This window comes from Poecilia reticulata, linkage group LG15 (assembly GCF_000633615.1).
Source record: "Poecilia reticulata strain Guanapo linkage group LG15, Guppy_female_1.0+MT, whole genome shotgun sequence".
Lineage (NCBI taxonomy): Eukaryota > Metazoa > Chordata > Actinopteri > Cyprinodontiformes > Poeciliidae > Poecilia > Poecilia reticulata.
Window position 1 is genome coordinate 18,322,214 of NC_024345.1, and position 18,636 is coordinate 18,340,849.

Consider the following 18,636-nt stretch of genomic DNA (forward strand, 5'->3'; position numbering starts at 1 on the left):
CCATGTATCCTGGCACTTTGACTGAGCTGGGAAGATCAGATGAAATGTTACTCTTGTGAGCAATGTGATGCAGATTTTTTGCTTGAATATTGGGGGTTTGGTAAAGAGGGGCAACTTCCTTGACTTGCTTATTTCCTTCGAGAACGTTTCCTCTCTCCATCTTCTCCATCTGTAGATGTGACATTAGAGGAATGCTTCAGTTATGAAAGACAAAAGTTCACTTTTAAAACTAAAATATGCACAGTATTAAATTTCCTTTAAATTAGTAAAATATCTTTAAATTTCACACAGCAGCTTCCTTCATACCTTTTTGATATTGAGAGTTTCATCCTCCATTCTGCTCTTTGCTCCCTCGATGACTGTCGTCATTTTCTTCTCCATGGGAACATTTGCCTTCAACAGATCAGCTTTGTCATTTGCTACTTTTGGATGGATGGTTTCCGTCACCGCTCCTCTCAGAGTCGACAGAGTTTTCTGCAGGTTTTTCACCTCTCGCACATACAGCTCTATTTGTTCTCGTAGGGCTCTTGCTTCATTTTCTTTCAGAGACAGATTGCGCTCGCTATCCGACAGCTTTTGTTCAAACTTTGTTCTCTCAATTGACTGCTGATTGCAGAGGCTTTTCAGAGAACTTATTTTAGAGGCGAGTTTCAGTTTATCGTCCTCAAGTTGGGTAATCTCAGACTTTGCTTTCAACAAGTCTTGCTCAAGCTTTGTTCTTTCCCGCTGCAGTTTCTCCATTTTGAACTGAAGCTCCTTGTCCATATGTTGCCTTGATTCTACTGTGGTGTGTTGCAAAGTTTTAATCAGTTTTACATCTTGCTTAAAATATTTGTTGAGCTTTTCTGCTAATTCGCTGCTTTGTGACTGTTGGCCTTCCTTAGCAATCTCAGACTGCAACAAAAGCATTTTCTTCTCAATTTCTGCTTGCATAAGTGACAGCTGCCTCTCATAGCCTTCTTTCTGGAGCTCAAGTTTACCCTTTAGCTCCTCCAGCATCTTTTTACATTTCTCTAGCTGTTCCTCCATCTGCTGGGACCTCAGCTGAAGAGTAAAGTTTTCTCTTTTCTTTATCTCTGCATCTGTTTGGGTGTGTTGCAGTTTGTCTTTTAGCATTCTGAGCTCTGTTCCCAGAGAGAGGTTTTCTTCCAGCGCCTCTGATTTCTCCCTCTTCAGGATTGTGTTTTCACATTGCAGATTTGATTGGGATTTGTCAGAACTGGACATGACTTCTTTGATAGTTAGATTGTGTCTCTGAATTTCAGTCTCCAGCAGAATAATTTTAGATTCTTTCGATTTTCTTTCCTTTGTCTCTTGAGCTAGTTCATCTTTTGTTCTTTGCATTGCGGAGCTAACCTCTGAAAGTTTAACATTCAGACTCTCTACCTTCCTCTCCACTGCTGCCTTGTCATTCTGAAGCGTATACATTTCCTGATTTAGCTTTTCTATGACTTTTTCAGAGTTGTTAGTTATTCCTTTAAAGCTGTGCTTGTGTTGTAGAAGTTCTTCTTCTAGAGCTTTAAGTTTATGCAGATGTTTCTGGCTGTCATCAGATTCCTTTTGCAGCTCCACATTTTTTTTCTTCAGCATCTCGTTCAAATCATTGATTTCAGCTTTCTGCATGTGAACTTTCTGATTTACTACGTTTTTCTCGGCCAATACAGATTGCAGCTCTAACTTCAGGTTTGCTACCTCTTTCTCATAATTTATGATTTTTCCATTTTGGAACTTTAATTTCAGCTGCAGATCAGCGATGGTCTTTGTCTCCTCACTGTGTTCTTGCAATTTAATTTGAAGCTCATGAATGGTCTGCGTTTTCTTACTTAGCTCCTCGTCAATAATTCTAACCTGTGATTTAGCACCCTCTGTCTGTGACTTGAAGATTTTAATTTGCTGGTCCTTGCTCTCGATCTCCATCGTCACTTGATCGAGTTTGGCTTTCACGTTCTTGGCATTCTGCTCCACCTCTAAGTTCATCTGCTTGAGCTCATCGATCTTCCTCTGCAGCTGAGACGTAATGTTTTCACTCCTCTGAAGTTCTGCCTCGAGGTTCTTGTATTTGATCTGCAGGGCATGTTCAGATCTCTTCACCGTGTTGCTCTCGTCCTTCGAGATTTGAAGCTGTTGTTTCCAGCTCTCCACCTCATTCTTTAAAGATTGTATCTTTTGTTCAGAGAATGATCTTTCTTTTTCCATCGACTCCATTTGGATCTGAAGACTTCGAATGTCGCTGTCAGACGAAACGTTCGTCCTCATCAACTCGTTGCATTTTGTTTTCAGCTGATCTATGGCTGACTGTTTGGAAGCCACCTCTTCCTCTAGGTTGTTGATCTTGTAGGAGTTCTCCTGCTCTACGGAGCTTCTCTTCTGCAGCTCCGATTGGGTGATCTTCAGCTGCTCTTTAAGGCCTTCTACTTCAGTGGTTTGGAAAAAGGTGCTTTGCTCCAATGAGGACTTTGCTCTCTGGAGAGATCTGATTTCTTCCTGAAATTCAGAGATGGATTTTTTCATGTTCAGCATCTCCTGATGGAAATCATCCGACTTCTGTCTGGTCTGGGCCCGTTCACCTTCCATCTCCATCTGCAGTTTTTTCAGTCTGTTGTTGGTGTCATCCAGAAGCTTTTTATAGCTTTGTGCTTTCTCCTCGGCCATCTCTGCTTTTTTCTGGACCTGAGATAGTTCATCCAGTCTCTGCTGCAAGACATCGTGCAATATGTTTGCAGATCCCTCGAGTTGGGTGGCCAGTTCTGATTGGCTCTCAAGTCCCAAAGACTCTGCAGTTTGATCATTGCGTTCAGCTGGAACTTTACTCTGCAACTCCCCTGCTGCTAAAACTGCTTCCTGCGCATTTGCTGTTCTTTGTAGGTCAGAAATCTGTGCATCGTTTTCTTTCTTTAAGACTTCCTCGAGTTTCTTCTGAGTCAGAGAAGAGGTGGCCTCCGACTGCTCCATTAAAGTTTTGGTGTGTTTTAATTCCTGCTCAAGTGCATCTTTGTCTTTAATCACTATGTCTAACTTAGTGTAGTACTGACTGACATCATGCTCAAGCTTTGCTTTCTGAAAGTTTAAGTCCCCAACAATCTTCTTTTGTGTTTCTAGTTCTACTTCCAGCTTCTCCACCTGTGCTTCCCTTTCTGCAAGCAAAACTTCCTGTTCTTGGATCCGTTCCTTAAGTTGCCTAATCTCTACTTCCCCTCTGGCTTTTTGGACCTCCATGCTCTCTGTCCGTTTTGCATCCTCTGCTCTTTCGAAAGCCCTCCTGTTCTACAATGCAAAAAAATGAGTCATCCACAGATTCACATTTAAATAGACATGGTTACCTCAAATACGCAACTATGCTCTTAAATAATCTCTCTAAGAGTTTGAAATTTAAAAAATATATATATTTACAAGAGAATGCTAATTTAGTTCATATTGTGAATAGTATATTGTATTTAAAAAACTTAACAGATTACTGATTATTTTTGTTAAACTAGCAAATACATCATGCACATTTTTCGCCACCCATATTTTATTGCAGCAGCATAATCTCACACTGGACAATTTAGAAAAGTAGCAGCCTTTAACTTGAATATTTCAGTCAATGGAATGTCACATTAATAAAAAAGAGATGTAGATAAAAATTATAAATATGAGTCTTTCATCTAAAATCTCTAGAATGCAAATGCTATTAGAAACTGCTTTACAAACTCTTAGAGAGATTTTTGAAAATGTTTCTGTCCAAGAATGCTCGAGATGTTTCTACCCACTTCACCATCACCAGCACACATGCAGCTATTTTACACACGAATGCACTTTCTTTGCTTCTTTTGCTCAATGAAGCAAATTCTCTTTGCCAGCATGATGACCCTGTGAGTCAAGAAGTCAAGTTGGATGAGAAGTAAAGCATATAGAAGATTCATGAAACTAAATACCATGCATCTCATTTCAGAAGAAAAGACAAAAAAGGTGTCAGCATCAGGAGAACAAAAGAGGCCCCAGAAGCTGCAAGAACCAGAGCAACTAAAGAACGGGATGCATTTTTTTCAAACATTATAAATAAATGTTATCCTTAAATTGAAACCAGCTCACCTCCTCGTCTTCGGCTCTTTTCAGTGTTTCACTGGCAAACTTCACATACTGGGTCATAAGAGTCACAAGAGCAGTGTAGCGGGTTCGGAGGTCCATGAACTGCATGAAATTAACCCAACAAAGACAAATGTGTGAATGTGCAGAAAATACAAAAGCAAAAAATATTTTGCACTGTAAATAAAATCCAAATCCAGTCTTACCTCCTGCTGAATGGCATCAGAGGAGCTCTGTATCTTCCGCTTTTTAAGAGGGGACTTGTGTTGGGAGTCAACCATCGCTCTGAATGTCATTAGCTGCAGCTCATAATCCTGGAATTTTAAGCGAAATTTTAAAAGTTAGTTGAAATATTTCCAGTAAATGTCAAGATCTTTTTTTTTTAAGTGTTGCCTTAGCAAAATCATATAAAGTCTCAAATTACCTTAACAGCAGACGAGTACTGCTCCGAATACTTCTGACACTCATCGATTCTGTTTTGCTTTTGTTCCATTTCAGCAACAAGAACCTAAAAATAACACTTATTTTAGGACCGAACACTATTAAAATAGATAGGTCTTATTATGAGAAGGGCACTTCAGTTCTCTCGTACCTTCTGTTTGTTTAATATCTCAGCAAGAGCCTTGCTATCATCAGGTTTGTTTTCTTGGGCTTTCAGCTGTGCCGTTTCCAGTTCTGAGATCCACTGATCCACACTGCTGTAGGAGTCTCTGTAGTGCTTCAGAGACTTGCTGATACCATCGAGGTCCCGCAGCCTGAAATTGTTATAGGAAATCTTCATTACTAATACAAGAACTCTGAACACAAATCCTGTGATAAAATTAATTTAAGAAATAAAAATGGAGAGAAACAGAGAAACTGGTTTGGGATCAGAATGGGACTATATTCAGCTGAAACAAAATTGGGTGATGGCTGACAGGTCAAAAACTCAAAAATGTGATTTTTTAAAATGTTTTAAATGACAAATGCATTGCAAATTTTCTCTTTTTTAATATTTTGAGGGTTTAACCTGCGTAACATATAATGTGCTAGACTTGTGTACTATATGTTGGAAATTCAAGAGTCAAGACACTAAAAATAGCTAAATATGAGAACTCTGTAATGTCCTTCTTTTCTTTTAAATGCAAGGATTTCTCACACAGAGTTGTGACATCCCCCATTATGCAAAAATTAACAATTAAAGGCTGGAATCTGGAGCAAATGCTAGAATGCTGTTCTTGAATCTTTCATAAAAGTATTTTAAGAAAAATCCAAATCATGTAAAATCAATTTTGACTGGTCAAAGCTCTAAAAAACTGAAATTTGATTTAGAAAGTTGTGGCAAACTTCTGATCAATGCATCTCCATAACAAGACATGCAACAAAACACACGTCCTGCAAACCTGCTATCAATCTGGGAGTGAATGTTCTGCCATCTTTCACTCAGCTGATCCGCCCTTTCCTTGTGCCAGTCCAGGTCAAAGTCTCGCTCGTTATGGGCTTTAAACATGCGATCGCTGATGACGCGAGCTTTCTGCAGCTCATCTTCCATGTCATGGAATACTTCCTGCCTCTCGTCGATCTCCGTCCGCCATTGCTACAAACAGAAAGATGGACGACTATGACTACTTAAAACGAGCTGTCACAGTGCAAGCAGCATGTTTTTATATTTTTAAAAAATGTAGCGCTACCTTAAGTGTAGAAATCACACTTTCGATGGATTTGACATCCGAGTTGACGGCATCCTCTTCATATAGTTTGGACTCGTAGGCTTTAACGAGAGACTCTGCGCTTTGACTGTGCTTCACCACCAAACTCACCGTTTTCAGCCTGCAAAAACAGAAGCTCCACTTCAGCTCAACCATTTTCCGCAAAAATCCGCAAAAATCTCCCTTACATGCAATAAAACACAGTTCTTACTTGTCCATATAAATAGAGGACATGGAGTACACTTGGCTCATGCTCTGAACGAGGACAGAAAGTTCAGAGGAAAGCGTGGACACAGACGGAGAGCCTGCAGCCTGTCTGAAGAACTGCTCGCACTTCTCCCTCATGACATCCAGATCGCCCTTCAGCCTCTCCAGCTCAGACATCTTCCTCTGCAAAACAGAATGTAGAATGTTATGAACACCTACATCACATATATGCCTCTTTATGTAAGAAGGATAAAAATAAATAAATAAACACTCATTTGATTACCTCGTGTTCAGTGATGCGCTGCAGACTCTGCTCCAGGTCATCCCTCTCCAGCGGTGATCGGATTTGCCTGATTAGGTGTTCCTCGTGGGATTCCAGGTGCATACGGATGTTGCGGATTTCTGAGATGTAGTGATTGTACACAGACTCCTCGTGTTCTTCTGTTGATAAAAAAAATGTTAACAATAAAAAATCATTAATTAAGAAAGGACTTTTTTTGTAATCAGCGTTTGACAGAAAACATGTAAAAAAAACAAGAAATTATGCGGGATATGCACCACTAGGTGGCGGCATTGTCATAGTGTATGTCGAGTTATGGCTCATGAATTGCAACCCTGGCTTTTATTGGTTTAAAAGTAAACTAACAGACACATTTCTATGTTAAAAAAGTATAAATTATGTAATTGCGCAAAATCACAGTCTTAATTTATAGCTTTAAGAGCCTTAAGGACCAAAGTGGCTCCGGAGGCTGGAGGCTGGGCTGTTATTAGGAGGAGAATTGAAGGCTTGCCTCTCTCTGCGGATCTGAGCAGTTCCTGGTAGTACTCCTTACAGGCTGCCACGTCTCTCTCCAGCTGTGCACAGTCTGCCACTGTAAACACCTCTGACTCCTTGCTGTCCTCCAGGAACTCATCGAAGTGGGACTGGAGGCTGCTCAGGACCTGCTGATGCTCACCAGGCAACATCGTCTTTATCTGAAGTTGTTTCAGAAATGAAAGCATGACAAATCTCTGAGTGTGATCATAACCTAAAGCTAATTATTACTAATCATCATCAGCGAGTGGGGGAACAAACATGTATAGATACCGAGGCTACGTTCCAGTTGCGGATGGCGCGTATGTCAGCCATTAGGTAATGCCAGGACACAACGCTCTTCATGTTGACGTGGGAGCGGTGCCACAGAGTTAGGACATTTTGGTATAACTGTTCAGTTCTGCAGTAGAAGAGAAGTAATTTAGACAATGAATGCTTTAGGAAACTCTCAACTTCACAAAAATGGATAGTAGCTTCCGAGCGTCTCACCTCGCTACCAAGTCAACAGCCTCTTTGTTGGGTGGAGGCACGGTGAAGCAAACAGAGGGAACCATGGCCTCATTCCCTGCTGGGTTGATGACTTTCCACTTGGCTCGGTGAGAGTTGCTCACCAAAACACACTCGTCATCTTTATCAATGGTAATCTGAGAGTTAGGAGAGAGAGATGCAGCAGAGATCTGTTACACAAGCTTCTAAATTAAATGGGAGTGACTGTGGTGTGATGTTTTTAAAACGACAATACCTCTATCTGACGATAATCACATATCGCTCTGACAGGAATGGAGGACCTCAAGGGAATTTCAGGGTTTCTCGGCCGGAGTTGCACAATGTTTTTGGCCCTGCCCACTAACCCGGCGACAGTGCTACGGTACTGAAGAAGCTGCTCTTTCTCATCCTGAAAATACACGCAAACAATATAGTTTGTACCATGACATAAAAAGTAAAAAAAAAAAAAAAAAAAAAAAGCCTTTTTGTATTTTGTGACCAGAAGACTTAAAACTTTTTTCTGAGACCAACATAAAGTAGCACATCATTGAAAAGTGGTGGAAAAAGTTACGAGTTGTGGAAACATTCAAAAGATCTCAAGGAGCACTGGGTTGTCCACAAATCTAGTCTTTATGCAAAAGTGGCAAGAAAACAGCCATTGTTGAAAAAAATCCACAAGTACTGCTAAAAATTTGCAGCAGGTTATTTGGGAAATGCTGAAAACATGTGGAAAAAGGTGCTCTAGTCTCATTTATTTCACATAAATAAGAAAAAAATGTGAAGAACAAACTAATTTTGTGCACTACCCTGAAGACAACATTAGAAATATGACCAGATAAAATGTGGACAAAATGTGGAAAACCTATTGTACTTTTTCATCTTTACACACAAATGCATTCACTTCATATCACTGCATCAGTGTTACCATGGACTCCTGAATCAGGTCCTCCAGCCGGTGCAGGCTGCTCGATCGATCACAGCTGTATTTTCTCTGAATTGAATCTTTTAGGTTCTTAAGGTAGTCCATGGACACTTTGGCATCACTGAAAAACTGCACAGAGAAAATAAAAAGGAGTGTAAAGGTTAGATGGAAAAAAATGCATTTAATGGGACAGTCTTAGGGAGCAACACACCTCAAAATATACAGCATTTCCCTTTAGATGCTGTTCGACGCAAGAGCAGAGCTGCAAAATCCAACTCCACTGTGTCTGCATTGCAGCTTTATATGCCTGTGAGGAAGCAAAATAATTAGATATACTGGAAAACTGCATGCTGGAAACAACGTGTAATTGTCTGCACAATTCCAGGCCCAAATACAGAAACTAGCACATTGGCCTCACTTCAATGGTTAGTCTGGCTGGGTGGTTCTTCAGCATGAGGCGCTCTGCCTTGTCCTGCACAGACTTAATGGTGTCCTCTTTTTCATCCAGTTCCCTCATCAGGTCCTGTGTAAAGACATAAAGGTAAATGCCCCTGGTGCTAAGGCGTGGTGAAGGATCGGCTACTCCATCATCTCACATAATCTCAGTGTGGGAGAGTAGAGGCGATCATTCAAGGTACCATTTAAACACTTTTTTCCTGGGTGCATGAAAGATCCCAGCGGGTTAAGACAGAAACAGCTTACAGCATGGTAGTCTCTTTTCTGCGAGATGTTGCTGTTGCGATCGCTCCAGTCGAAGGCGACCTCCTCTTCCTCTTTCTCGTTCAGCCAGATGAGCTCCTGAGTCGCCTGCGACACAAAGTCGTGAAGGCTCTCCAGGTGGCTCTGCCGATCCCTCGAAGAGCTCTGAAACATTTCAAACAGTTAGACTACGACTTTAAAATGGGAAAATAATCTAGCTGAGCTCTGGGGTCATACTCACCAACAGCTGTTCGTACTGCTTTTCGAGTTTGTTCAGTTTGTCTGAATAGGTCAGCTTTACTGGCATGTTCATCTGAATCTGGGAGGAAAGCAGTTTTGTGAATAAATACGTTTCATGCTTTACATCTATGAGAAAGTTTTAAAAACTAACTCACTTCACTCAGTCGAGCGTCTTTGAGACTCATTTGAAATTCTTCAATGGCTCTGTGCACGCTCTTGTGGTTGTCCAAATGCATTTCCACACTGGGCAAATCGGTTCCCCACTCTGAGCGCTCCAACTGCAACTAAACAGAAAACGAAAAGAATGCAGCGAGTCAAAAAAAAATTACATTCAAGGCCTACATGAATAAATAAGGGACAGAAACTGCTCACATGCATCTCCTCCACCCAGTTCAGGAGGTCCTGCACATATTTCAGGTTGACCTCCTCCTCCGTCATGCTGGGGTCCACCAGCGACGACTTCATCAGCGGCTTCCTGATCTGCATGTGCTTCAGATGCATGAGGTTACCAGGCTCCATGCCGCCCCCGCTTCCCATGTAGCTCGGGACGGAAGCCGGCGGCAGATTTGGTGTCAGGGAAGGGGTCAAAGGTGAGCTCAGCGACGAGTTGAGGCTCGGGGTGAGGCCGGAGAACATGGATCCGGGGGTACCCAAACCCCCTGATGTGAGAGAAGGAGTAATGTCTGATGTGAAGCTGGAGTTAATGCTCTGTGGAAAGCCGGCGTTCAGGCTCTGCGTGATGCCGGAGATCATGCGCTTGGTTTGCTCTGTCGTCAGGGTGCGACCTTTGCTGTACACAGTGGAGCACTCGGCTCTGAGGGCCAAGAGATCGTCACGGAGTCTGGAGACCCTGGAAATATCAGAGGAAAGCAGTTATCAGTTTTAATTGAGAGAAATTGTGACTGTTTTTATTATTGTTTTTAAATTAAAATGATATTTTAAATAAATGTTCACGTTTAAAGTAATTATACTTTTCACTTGTAAGACTAAGAAAAACTGAGTACTGCCTTTACTACAGCATGAAATATTTCAATTTAATTTTCAAAACAACCTTTATACATTTGAACACAATAATCTTACAATACACAAAGCAAAATATTACGTTTTATTTCTCTCATTTCTATTGAAAATACCTTAGTGCACTTCAAATCAAACAGAACTTACTTATAAGCAACTTTTCCTAAAGTATAGGAGTTTGTCTTAAGTCAATGATTCCTTAATATTGATGAAAAAGTACAAGTTATAAATGAAATAATCTGTCAGTGGAACAAGACATTTGTCCCATATCATAAGTGAAATAAACAGACAGTGGAACTAGTACTTTTTCATCAGTATTATGGAATTATTGCCTTAAACAAGGTCATATTTCTTGTTGAAAAGCAACAGAGTATCTCAGTGGGGAATTAGGATTCCCTTTGTACCTCTGAACAAGCTGATCCGCAAACGGGAATTTCCCATCCAGGAGAATCTGGATGTCCACCACTTGTTGTCTGAGGATATTCTCACACTCCAGCAGATAGCCTGCGACCTCAGCCTCGTTCATGAACTGAATTCCTGACTCGAGACGTTTTGTATCCTTAAAACGAGAAAGAAAAAAAACAAACAAAAAACATATATTAAACACCAGGAATTATTTTTTCTATCAACCTCAGCTTTCACAAAACACTTACAGACTGCAGAGCTGATCTCGCCAGTGCCAGCTTGTCTTCTCCATTAACACAGTCTCGCTGGACTCTGTTGGCAATCTGCTGCAACATCTCAAGCCTGAAAAACAGAGAGGAATATTCAAGATATGGACTAAGATTGAAAAAATAAACAAATAAATTAAGCACACTTAAAAACAACATGCTTTGTAAAAGTCAAGAAGAAAGTATTTTCACCTGGATCCATAGGCGAGGTTGTTATTGAGAAAGACCGAGCTGTTAATCTGCAACGGCTCAGTGAGGATGCTGTCACAGGAGCCAAAGCTCGTGTTAAAGCTACTGTTGCTAACAGTAGAGGTCCTGCTCAAAAATGCCATTTCACTTCACATTTTAAGCAGGCATTACTTTCACCAGTGCATGACTAACCGACACTACCAATCAGAATTGGAGTCTGCAACCTTGATAGCACTGACTGATTATTAGAAAGAACTGACAGAACCACCTCCAACCTTCTAATATTTATAGCGTTCCATCCAGGCGAGGGGTGTGTAAAACAAGCCACTCTGAAACACAATCCCACTCCTTAGGGGATGAGAATTAAACAGCATGTTGGGACAGAGCAACTTCACAGGTAGCAGGACTGTAGGAACCACAGCCAAAAGAGCCACACCCAGAGCAGATGCTGCATTTTTTTTAAGATGTTTGAACTACGGTGAACTGAACACAAAACCCTATCTCCATAGAAATAATATTAATGCAAAAAAAGAAATGCAACTGGCATGTAACTGAGTTCGCTAACAACTGTTTTAAGACTGTTGTTTTTGGATAACTTGTTGACACATCCATTTCTTTCCACATAATTTGACAAGACAAAAAAAAAATATGAAGGAACAGCTGCACAAGGTGACAGATGTTTTTTTTTCTCTCTTTTAAAGTTTGTCAATGAGCTAAAACGTGTTGAGAATAAAAGCAGGCTTTCAAAAAAATCTAAACAGTTCAGATAAGATTGTGAGAATAAAGTTGAACTAAAGGTTGACATTTCATACTATTATTGTTGCCTCAAAAGTGAGAACTTACAACACAGCATAGTTACAGGTCATGAAACCACTTGAGACTGGCTAGCTGAAAATCAAATGGAATGGATACTTTTGCAAGCAACTACATTTGTGGGCAGATATTTCACACGTTTTTTCACATCCTTGTAAAAACATTTAAAATGTTTTTCACTTTTGCTATTAAAACAATTTTTCAACCTCACTCATCATTTTGACTTCAAACTCTACATTTTACTTCACTCCAAGCATTATGCTGTGAAATAAGAAGGATGGAATAAAATGTTTTTTAATCGTGTATTCAGTGAGTATAAAATGTATTATGTATGTTTGCAAGACGTTTTGTAGATCACTTCATTACATGTTGAACATTAACATCTATGAATTGTACTCACTGATGTGCATCTGTGCATTAAGTCTTGTGTTTCTACAGACCAGCTGACTGAGCAAAAATATTAGAATAAGGGGATTTCTGCAAATCGCACATAGGTGTCCAGCAGTGCCCTCAGTATCTAATTTCAGTAAAGACATTAAGAGGCTTGAAATATGATATGGGTGCACTCTGCCTGTGAAAACAACATTACAGAGCAATACGCTAACGGGTGTAGTGTGCTTCAAATCATAAAGCAGCACATTAGGAAAACATTTTAGGAGTTTAATGCCTCATAATATAGTCATATAGTCTTTTTTTTGACTATTTGGAACCAGGCATAATACTGTGTGTGTTTGACCTTTTCTGTAGTTCACATTTTTAAGACCAGACTTTCAATAAATCTTGATGGGTCAGAATGAAAAAAAAAAGAAAACAAGTGCTGATGCTCTCACTCTCTGCTCATACCTTTCCAGTTCTGGCCGCAGGCTCTTTTCTCTCTCCAGCATAGCAACAATTAATTTACCCCATTCCTTCTCCACATCATTCGGATGATGGCTCGGGGGTAACTGAATACGTCCAAACTCGATCCACATCTGTGAGACCCACAGCAAAACCAAGCTTGTTATTGGTGTGACACACGACGAATGGCAGTGAAAGTTAAAGAGAAAATAAAGTTGTTTTCCGTTTTCCATACCTCTAGCATTTTGTAGAGATTTTGGATTTTTGTTTTCTCATTTTCTTTTAGTGGTATTTCATGTTCTTTGAACTGCAGATACTGCGTATAAAGTGCCTGAGAAAAGAAGTCGGAAAGTGAAAATTAATCTGTTTAATTGTTCCACATGACAATGACCCTCTTACAGCATTTTTGAAAATAACCACCCCTCTTTGCAACCACCCTCACAACCAGCTCCACATATCTCTAAGGAATTACTCTCTCTGTTGCAAGATATCAATATCCTACAGCTAATGGATGCTTCTTCTTTCCAAAATCCATCAACTGTATCTACAGCAGCAGATAGGGATCGCATTATGCTGTTTGAAGAAGGAAATTAACCTTGACTGGTCAGATATCTTGCTGTATGCTACGTACTTCCATTTAACCAGTTTTCTGTATATAAAAGACACAAATATATCCATCCTTTCATTCATCCCTCCATTCAAAACCTTACAGTCAGGTTTACTACTACTACTTGTTGCAAGGTAAAAGTGCTTCCAACTGCAATGTTGGAGTGGTGCCTAAAACTCATAAAATATAGAGAACCAAACCTTGAGTTCCACAGGATTGTTGGGGAAAGATCTATCTGACATAACGGCCACATTATGTTTTATCCACTGACTGAGGTATTTGATCATGTTCTGGTACTCCACCCATTTGATGTCAACATCCTGTTGAAAGACAGAGCCATCATCCATCAAGCAGCTGTCAGCAGTTTTTTTTTTTTTTCCTTCGTGTGTTTCAGTGCCACGAACTTACATTAGGACTTATTCCATCAACACCGTCTGGTACTTTGGGGAAGGCGTCATACAGAGTTGAGACGTATGTAATCACAGACTTCTCATCCGGTGACTGAACATCAACGTCTGATGAGCAAAGTTGAAACCAACAGGTCAGGAAAGATCATATAACATGCTGAGAACAAACATGTCTTCTTTGATGGTTTTAAGGTAATAAAAAATAAATAAAATTGGTCTGTCAAGGTCTTAGAAACTGGTATAAACAAGTTTGTATGAACAAAAACATTTTGATAAATGTGCTGTAATCCCTTTAATTTAAATCTCAGCTGAAATGAACTACAGCCCTTCCTCCATAACAGAGCCTGCCATGAAAATGCAGGCTAGAAAGTATGGCCACCAATGATGGCAGATAAATAGCTTTCCCTTTTCCTGGTTGTATCTCCACCATTAGCATAGCTGCAACAAATTGGCAAGTTTGAGCTTGAACAACGATTGGAGGTCTGCGGGGAAAAGGTGCGAGTAGTGCTCGCTTCAATGAGCATTATTGACAGTGCTAAGACATTCCTCATGGATCTGTGTGGTTGTTTCTGATTTTGAGCAGTGCGTTTCTGCAGATCAGAGTAGGATCACTGGACGGAGCCAGTGGAGCTTGATTTTTTCATAACAAACAGGTAAAAAACACATTTTTATGATAGTTACCAACTGCACTCTAAAGGTTAGATAAAAATTAGCTTCTCTCAGTTCTGAGATCATTTCTGACTCAAAGGTGCACAGGTCTTCACTATTATCTGGTGCACAGGGGACACTGTACAGATCTTACCCTCAGGGTCGAGCAGCTTGGCCACCCCCAACTGTTCAGCTACGGTAAAGGCCTGCTCCAGATTGGAGCGGTTGGTCTGCGTCGACACCCGGCTCATGTCAACCAGATCTGGCCTGAAGTAAGAGGAAAAAATGAAAGAAAAAAAAAAGCCGTGTGAGTTATTTAAAGTATGTTGAGATGAGTCAAGCTGGAAAACCCAGATAGGTAATTAAAGTAAAGTATAATAGGAAATAGTAAAGCAGTAAACAAACATATGGAGCATAGAAAAATAAAGGTTAAGCCCATATGAAATAGTCCTAAAGAGTAGTCTCATCAAACACATTCTGTGAAACTGTACCTGTATTTGTGAATGATGGCATTAAACAGCCTCCCATCCCTCCAGGAAGTGGTGAAGTTGTCACATCGTACGCCTACATAGCCATCTGTTATTTGTTTAGACCAGAGCAGTAGTCTCTCCTTGGCTGTCATATCCTCGGACTCCCCTGTGACGTGGATATCCGAGATCTACCACAGAGCAGAGGGAGAAAGATGTTTCACGCTGCACCAACATGACGTTTACAGTTCAAAGAATTCACAGAGTTCACTTAAAACAATGATTTTATTATTCCATAACACATTTCAAATAAACAACTCAAATGACTGCATTGTGCCAGCACTGCTATAGCCCTGAACAGAATTGTCGGCACTAAAACTAGAACATTATTCCAGTGTTCCAGCATCACAAATGTGCTACATTCTTGCTCTTATGAGAATCATTAGGTTGGCACCACCCAGTTATGCATATAAAAAAAACATTTGTTGCAAATCCACAATACTCTTTACTTTTTTTGCACTTGGAAATATACAGGTACGCCTGAAAGAGAAAACTTATTGAAAGTATCAGACCGTACTAGCAAGGTGTACCTAATAAAGAGTCTGGTGAAAGTACAAATACTTGTTTCAATGTACAGGCTGCTGCAACTACAACTCCAGATTTCTTCTGATCATGTGATGCCCTTCATCGCCTTTAATGGCACAGCTTCATCCAAGTCCATCCAAAAATGTTTTAAGAATTTTGGCAAAATCTGGAGCCACAACATCTCACATTGTTAAAATCTCACAATCTCTCTGACTGAAATGAAGTTTGTGCTGTTCAGTTGATGTCAGCATGTCACTAAATATGGTGAAGTATTCTAAATATAAGCTAATATTATGGGCACTTAATATTAGAGTTTAATGCTTCAAGCTTGACATCTGTATTGTATTTGTGTAAGTTTCTTACTTTGAAGAAAGAAAAAAAGTAGTTATTGAGTTTGTCTGTTTTATTGATTGACTTTTTATTGAGAATCAGGAAATAAAAAGCCTACATTTCCAACAGAGTACTTCAGTCTGCTGCTGCAATTTGATGTATAGTTTCTTTTTTTGTTTTCCTGGTAGAGAGAACCATAACTTAATTGCAGAAATAGACCAGCTGATTGTTTCTGCTGAATTACCCGCTCTGCTTTGCATTTCATTCCAGAGTATTTCATTCCAGAGATTTGAGCCAAGATTTTTGGCAAAAATCTTATCTGAAATAGGCGTGTTTCTCTACTAGATAAAGCCACTATAGCAGCTGCTGCTGCCATTAATCCTCCTTATGTTTTCCTTAACTTAGAAAGAGCTCCACGATCAAATGCTTCTATATTTATCCACCCTGTCTTCTAAAAACCTCCTGTCAGTTACGGGAGACGATCATTTACACAAAGCTGGATTCTATGGAGGTTTCTTCCTGTTATAAGGTAGTTTTCATTTCCACTATTGCGACATGATCAGTATGAAAGATTGCTGGAAGTTTAACAACTCGATGCAATCACTGCCCACTGTTAGCATAACGCTCATGTAGGAGGAGGCAGAAATGCTACAAACTAAATTATTTCAAGTAATCAACTGGGTGACACGCTTCATCATAACTATAATGGAATTAGAACGTATGCAATTAGAATATACATTTGAATGACTATGTTTGGACTAAATTGCTTCTGTATTTCTATAAATACATTGGATCTGTTTGTCTTGTAAAGAGCCTTGAGATGACGCTAATTGTGAATTGGTGCTATAAAAATAATATTTATTCAGCTGAGTTGAACAGACCGTCTTAGTCCATTAGGCTTTAAATCTTCTGACTTCCTCTTCTTCCTCAGAAAATACAAACAACCTCTGAGCTCTTTAAATCCAGGACTTAGTGGCGCTTTCTTTACTGCTTATCCTTCTTTCTAAAGGAGAAGCAGCATTCTCCTTTAGGTCCACAAACACAGCCCTAGATGTTTTCAATGGTTGTCATATATTTGACAACCTATCCATTGACAGTGTCTTTACTGTGCCCTGCATTTTGCAAGAACCATTTCAACATGTCCACGTATTTAGGTTTTGATCTTTTTCTGTTCAGCTTTGTCAAATAAAACTTTCAGAAGAACCATCTTAAATCAACATTCCTCTCCCTGATAAAGTATAAGAGATTCCACTTTCAAGGACTGATAAGATGAACAACTCTTATAAATCTATATGAGATATGATAACAAAATGGGTATTACATACTTGTAACTCCATATGAATCACTAAATGCAATGCCTATCCTTGGCAAAGGTCAGCAGGTCTCCAATGTTTGACAGAATTGCATAATAAATTCAACTATTTTACAGCGCACACTTGAGCATGAGCATGACGCAACGCAAACAGTGTCACTTCGCAGGTCGCACTTAAGAGTTAACTTCGAATACATCTAAACAATGTCTATAGTACTTGCTCAAATTTTGGAAACTGTAAATATTATGAGAAGCCAAAAATGTGGAAACGCTATATAAATGACAAAAACACCAGCAAATCAATAATGGAAAAGATACTGATAATAATAATAATAATAATAATAATAATAATAATAATAATAATAATAATAATAATAATAATAATAATAATAATAATAATAATAATAATGAGTAAGCTACAACAAAAAAGCAACACAAAGCAGATACAAAATACACTATGAGCAAATAACTAAGTTTATGTTTTATGCAGGGAAATTTAAAATGAGAGAAATAACTATATCATGTAGATTTAGTACTTTTCTTAATTTGTGCAAAAGAAACATTCAAACTTTTATTTTAGCTTCACTTGAAACTTGAGAGACAGATTATTAAACATTATAATATATTATATACAAATTAGCCCTTGTGCGGTTGGACTCCATTTGTAAACACAAGAGTTAAGCAATAAGTACTTGACCCCCTTCAAACAACACAGTTTTTCTTTATCCAAGTCCATAAGAAGCATCATGTTAGGTATGTTTGCAATGACGCAAAAGCAGAAAGACAACCAAATCTGTAGACTTATTTGTCATAACATTATCAAATTCACCAACATTATCAAATATTACATGTTTTCATATTATGCAGCTTTAGACAAACTTAATTTAAATCTGTCAGAGAATATGACTAAAGTATTTAGAGAAAGATTGGGATAAAATGCTGAGATTAGATAATACCAAGTGCAAGGTTCTTTATTATCAACTTATCTTGCTGTGTTTGGAAGAAAAAAAAAAAAGGGTGAGTAAGAACTGAACAACACCATTTCTACAGGGAAGCGGAGGTGAGAACCTAGTTCCTCATGGGCAGTTTCATCTAAGGACACAAGAATACTTCAATACCTTTATGAGCTCATATATGTGGAGCCAAAGAGCATGGAGGATGTGAATCTATGGTAGGGTCATGGAATACTGTTCCAGAATGACCAAGATCCCAAATATGTCCAGGTAAAATTGAGGAGCAGCAAAAAAAAAGTACTTTCTTGTATTCAGATCTCAATTCCACAGGAAATAAATCCATGTGTAACCAATCAACAGTAAAGAAACATAAGTTGAACCCACCAATTTTGACCATCTAAAAGAAATCCAAAATTATGTTTGGCAATGAAGAAGCTACATTTTTAATGTAGCGGTAGCGCCACCTTATTATAAACTGACACCACCACTGTTCAGGTGTCAGGTGCCATCACTGTTCATCACTGCTTTTTCACCCTGCCCTGAATCATCCCCATGGTAACTATTTGTAGCACTCTCTCTCCTTTTACCTTGTGTTGGGTGGAAACAGACTTGGCAGGAGCTGGAGCAGGCTCGATGTAACCAGGGCAGGTGTATGTCCTGTGTCTCCTCCTTCTGTGTG

The 18,636-nt window shown here is 39.4% G+C and overlaps 1 protein-coding gene across 16 annotated transcripts in view; it reads right to left on the minus strand.

Moving 5' to 3' along the window:
- The window catches only part of dst (dystonin), a 112,865-nt gene that overhangs the window by 56,093 nt on the left and 38,136 nt on the right, over positions 1–18,636 (minus strand). For 15 of the 16 annotated variants that reach the window (XM_017308845.1, XM_017308843.1, XM_017308842.1 and 12 more), the window contains 27 exons: positions 14,802–14,968; positions 14,465–14,577; positions 13,664–13,770; positions 13,456–13,575; positions 12,884–12,979; positions 12,655–12,782; positions 10,792–10,885; positions 10,543–10,697; positions 9,494–9,971; positions 9,277–9,405; positions 9,123–9,200; positions 8,885–9,046; positions 8,601–8,705; positions 8,394–8,489; positions 8,186–8,311; positions 7,517–7,669; positions 7,264–7,418; positions 7,048–7,174; positions 6,752–6,935; positions 6,244–6,401; positions 5,965–6,143; positions 5,736–5,874; positions 5,448–5,641; positions 4,658–4,820; positions 4,490–4,573; positions 4,272–4,379; positions 4,072–4,170 (listed from right to left, as the gene is read on the minus strand). In XM_017308845.1, the coding sequence (XP_017164334.1) occupies positions 4,072–4,170; positions 4,272–4,379; positions 4,490–4,573; positions 4,658–4,820; positions 5,448–5,641; positions 5,736–5,874; positions 5,965–6,143; positions 6,244–6,401; positions 6,752–6,935; positions 7,048–7,174; positions 7,264–7,418; positions 7,517–7,669; positions 8,186–8,311; positions 8,394–8,489; positions 8,601–8,705; positions 8,885–9,046; positions 9,123–9,200; positions 9,277–9,405; positions 9,494–9,971; positions 10,543–10,697; positions 10,792–10,885; positions 12,655–12,782; positions 12,884–12,979; positions 13,456–13,575; positions 13,664–13,770; positions 14,465–14,577; positions 14,802–14,968 (3,897 nt within the window). Of the gene's footprint in view, positions 1–4,071; positions 4,171–4,271; positions 4,380–4,489; positions 4,574–4,657; positions 4,821–5,447; positions 5,642–5,735; positions 5,875–5,964; positions 6,144–6,243; positions 6,402–6,751; positions 6,936–7,047; positions 7,175–7,263; positions 7,419–7,516; positions 7,670–8,185; positions 8,312–8,393; positions 8,490–8,600; positions 8,706–8,884; positions 9,047–9,122; positions 9,201–9,276; positions 9,406–9,493; positions 9,972–10,542; positions 10,698–10,791; positions 10,886–11,001; positions 11,231–12,654; positions 12,783–12,883; positions 12,980–13,455; positions 13,576–13,663; positions 13,771–14,464; positions 14,578–14,801; positions 14,969–18,636 lie in introns of those variants that run through there. The other variant, XM_008429829.2, reaches the window with a different exon arrangement.